The 4,500-nt window shown below is 45.9% G+C and overlaps 1 protein-coding gene across 1 annotated transcript in view; it reads left to right on the plus strand.

Moving 5' to 3' along the window:
- Positions 1-1,691, plus strand: part of LOC123979450 (papilin-like) — a 6,921-nt gene extending 5,230 nt beyond the window's left edge. The window contains exons 3-4 of the mRNA XM_046063372.1: positions 1-711; positions 822-1,691. The exon at positions 1-711 is cut by the window's left edge and continues 452 nt beyond it. Of these exons, the coding sequence (XP_045919328.1) occupies positions 1-711; positions 822-1,691 (1,581 nt within the window). The remainder of the gene's footprint in view (positions 712-821) is intronic.
- Positions 1,692-4,500: the final 2,809 nt, after the last annotated feature.

Here is a 4,500-nt window from a genome sequence, read left to right on the forward strand (position 1 = left end):
CCTACAACTAATACAACCTCTGCACCTATGACCACGATGACCGCTGCACCTACAACTAATACAACCTCTGCACCTATGACCACGATGACCGCTGCGCCTACAACCACGACCGCTGCACCTACAACTAATACAACCGCTGCACCTATGACCACGATGACCGCTGCGCCTACAACTAATACAACCTCTGCACCTATGACCACGATGACCGCTGCGCCTGCAACCATGACCGCTGCGCCTACAACCACGACCTCTGCGCCTACAACTAATACAACCTCTGCACCTATGACCACGATGACTGCGGCGCCTAAAACCACGACCGCTGCGCCTACAACTAATACAACCGCTGCACCTATGACCACGATGACCACTGCACCTACAACCACGATGACCGCTGCGCCTACAACCACTACAACCGCTGCACCTATGACCACGATGACCGCTGCACCTATAACCGCTGCATCTACAGCCACGACGACCGCTGCGTCTACAACCACGACAACCGCTGCGCCTACAACCACAACGACCGCTGCACCTTCAACCACTGCACCTATAACCACGACGACCGCTGCGCCTACAACCAGTACAACCGCTGCACCTACAACCACGACGACCGCTGCGCCTACAACCAGGACAACCGCTGCACCTACAACCACTACAACCGCTGCGCCTACAACCACGATGACCACTGCACCTACAACCACTACAACCTCTGCACCTACAACCACGATGACCACTGCGCCTACAACCACTACAACCGCTGCACCTATGACCACGATGACTGCTGCACCTACAACCACTACAACCGCTGCGCCTACAACCAGGACAACCGCTGCACCTACAACCACGACGACCGCTGCGCCTATAACCAGGACAACCGCTGCGCCTACGACCACGACGACCGCTGCGCCTACGACCACGACAACCGCTGCGCCTACGACCACGACGACCGCTGCTCCTACGACCACGACGACCGCTGCGCCTACAACCACGACGACCGCTGCACCTACAACCACGACAACCGCTGCGCCTACAACCAGTACAACAGCTGCACCTACAACCATGACGACCACTGCATCTACATCCGCTGCACCTACAACCACAACAACAGCTGCACCTACAACCACGACGACCGCTGCGCCTACAACCAGTACAACTGCTGCACCTACAACCACTACAACCGCTGCGCCTACAACCAGTACAACTGCTGCACCTACAACCACTACAACCGCTGCGCCTACAACCAGTACAACTGCTGCACCTACAACCACTACAACCGCTGCACCTACAACCACGATGACCGCTGCGCCTACGACCACGACGACCGCTGCACCTACAACCATGATGACCGCTGCGTCTACAACCACTATAACCGCTGCACCTACAACCACGACGACCGCTGCGCCTACAACCATGATGACCGCTGCGTCTACAACCACTATAACCGCTGCACCTACAACCACGACGACCGCTGCGCCTACAACCACTACAACCGCTGCGCCTACAACCAGGACAACCGCTGCGCCTACAACCAGTACAACTGCTGCACCTACAACCACGACGACCGCTGCACCTACAACCACGACGACCGCTGCGCCTACAACTACTACTACCGCTGTATCTACAACCACGACAACCGCCACAACAAATACTGCACCTACAACCACGACGACCGCTGCACCTACAACCACTAAAACCATTGCACCTACAACCACAACGACAGCAAAGCTTCCCACCACTACAATCATTGCACCTACAAACACGGCAACCACTAAGCCTGCAACCAGTAACGGCTGTGGGAGGAACAACGCCTCCGCCCTGCTGCTTCCGTTGGCACTTGCAGTCTGTGTCCTCTACGGCTGGTCTTAAAGACCGGACTGATGGCTCTTCACCTTTGGCACACACCACCAAAACGGCTGGACTGGGGACACATGTTCTTTTAAATCACTTCTCTTCCAAAACACATTTTCTGTAATTTTCGCTCGTTAATTAAGTGCTGTGTTCAGACCTTGTAGCTATGCACCAACCGGGGACACTCCCTGCTGTGTTTATATAGCTGGCTTGCCCACTATGCAAAGGTATGTGCTCCTTGATGCAGGCAAAGTGATTTTTAAAAAGCTTAGAAAAGTTTGTATTCTGGGAATGGCCTATGTGACATAGGCTAAATATGACTAGTGCTGTTTGGAACTTAAATCCATCCATCGTCAACCGCTTATCCTGCGTACAGGATCGCGGGTGGAACTTAAATGTGTAATAAAACTTGACTTTTAATGAACAAAATCGACTGTTCACAATTATGCCAGGGGCAATTCAGAAGTCACTGGATATCTAATTCCATGCCCTTGCTAACCACATAAGGTGGATGTGAGCGCAAGACAAATAAAAATACTTGACTGAGGAATTAATAAATTAAAGGCTGGTCCTGGTATTTTTGGCTCAGGCGGCCCACCAAAATTGGTCGGACACCCCCAACCAATACACCATCCTTCCCTTTAAGGACTCAGATTAGGGGTGTGGCAAAACAAGACAAGAAAATATTTTAATAAGTCTGCTATGTAGGAAAAAAAATGTATTTATGAAATAGTTGATAGGGGGTCTAGGGGTACTCCCCCAGAAGATTTTGAGCATTAAACACTTAATATCCTGCATTCTGGGGACATTTTCTGTACCAGGGAAGCACAAAATTCAGGTGGCAGGTGTGTTGAGTTTTAAAAAGTTACAACAAACTTAATGTGTTCCAGTGTTTCAGTGTTTTTCTTCAAATGTAAAACTGCAGGATTTTAGGCCAGACGATTGCATTAGAATGTTGATTAAACCATTGTTTGTATCCTCTTTGTAATGTGAAGAAAACTGAAACCTCTTTGATTAAGTGCCAGAAGGACTGTTTTGTTTTGACTGTTTCATTGACACTTAAGATAGGGTGTCAACCATTTTGGACACAAGCCCAGTTATTCTTTATGATTAGTTTAGAGTAAAAGACAGTTTATTCCTGTAGATTGAAGGGGGGGTTTCACGTCTGGGATCGGTGCTCTTTTGTTCGACCAAAAGGTAGAACAGTAAGGTACACACTTCCTAATTGGGTGACGAAGAAGTTAACCAAACGACCAATGGCTATGGACCTAAGCCATTTGGAGGAAAATGGACCCGCCCACATACCTGGAGGATATTAACAATTAATTTTGTGAGAATCAGGACTGTAAGCTGTAAATCTGAAAAGAGGAACAACTTTCCAGTCCACTGCAGTGTTTTTGTTTCATGTTTGTTCTGTAATGCCATCTTTTATTCACCTATTTTTTTTAATTATATTTTCTTGTTAATTTTCATCGGATCCAGCCTCTCCTTTCTCAAAATCTGAAAAAAACGCAACAATTGGTGACCCCGACGTGACATTACAAAACTTCAGACGGAGAGCGGACGACTGCCTGATTCTCACACGGGCCCAAATATCGAAAGGTAAGAACAGAGATCTGTTTTATCAAAACTCTGTATAGTTTATATAGAAGATTTTAGGTGTGAGAATCAAGCAGCGTCTACTCCGTAAGTCTGTTAATATTTTAAAGTGATTTAAAGTGAAGAATCCGATTGTTAAATATCATTTGTGATGGCAATGTAGAACAATGGTATGTTATTGTTTGTTTAAAGCTTAAAAGCCTGTATGAAGGTCCATGGTAAATAGTGCACATTAGAAGTCCGTGGGTACAGAAGGGAGAAGTGCCGTCTTGTTCCTTTTGTATCGCCTAGTATTAAGTGTGAAAAACCTGTATGAAGGTTCGGTACCTTCCAAGGTCCGAGGTCACAAGAGTGAGCCTAGTATTGTGTGTGAAAATAGGTATCAATTGAATATACATACTGTACATACTGTAAATAAGTAAAATCTTTGTAAATAAGGATTGTTTGCATTGAAATCAGGAGTCAAAAGGAGGCTATTCAAGCATTGTGTTTTAAACAAAGCAGTGTTTCAAAACACTGTTTTGTAGTGACTGAGCAATGTTTTGTTTTTTGTTTGTGTTTTGAAAAAACTTTGTTGAGATATTGGTTGAAACAAAAATTCACTTCTTATGACTGTCCACCTGAAAAGGTAGAAGCTTGACTGCTTATGAGGTGAATTAAGTTGAAAGCAATCAAAGGACGCATGTTTATGAAAGGTTGAGCCCTTGCTCCACCACTCCACCCTGGCAGTTGTCGGCATGTTTATTCTCTCTCTCTAGCTCTAGTCCTATCTTAAGAAATATTAAATATATACATATGGAGGTATGCACTATGACTAGTTTCGTTACACTATAAATAACACATCTTAGAAAGACATTCCAGATGTTTTCTGTATAGAGTTTTAAAGAGTTTTTGTGAAGTAATAAGTGTTTGTTTTAAACATTATGTTCCAGTATAGAAGGAAAATATCTGGATGCGTATGAGATGATAAATATAGAAAACTCAAACGAATGCACCATCTTGCAAGTGTCATAGGACTGAGAGAGTTTCTCCAGAGTTAGTGTGTGTTTGATA

The sequence above is a fragment of the Micropterus dolomieu genome, linkage group LG11 (assembly GCF_021292245.1).
Source record: "Micropterus dolomieu isolate WLL.071019.BEF.003 ecotype Adirondacks linkage group LG11, ASM2129224v1, whole genome shotgun sequence".
NCBI classification, from domain to species: domain Eukaryota; kingdom Metazoa; phylum Chordata; class Actinopteri; order Centrarchiformes; family Centrarchidae; genus Micropterus; species Micropterus dolomieu.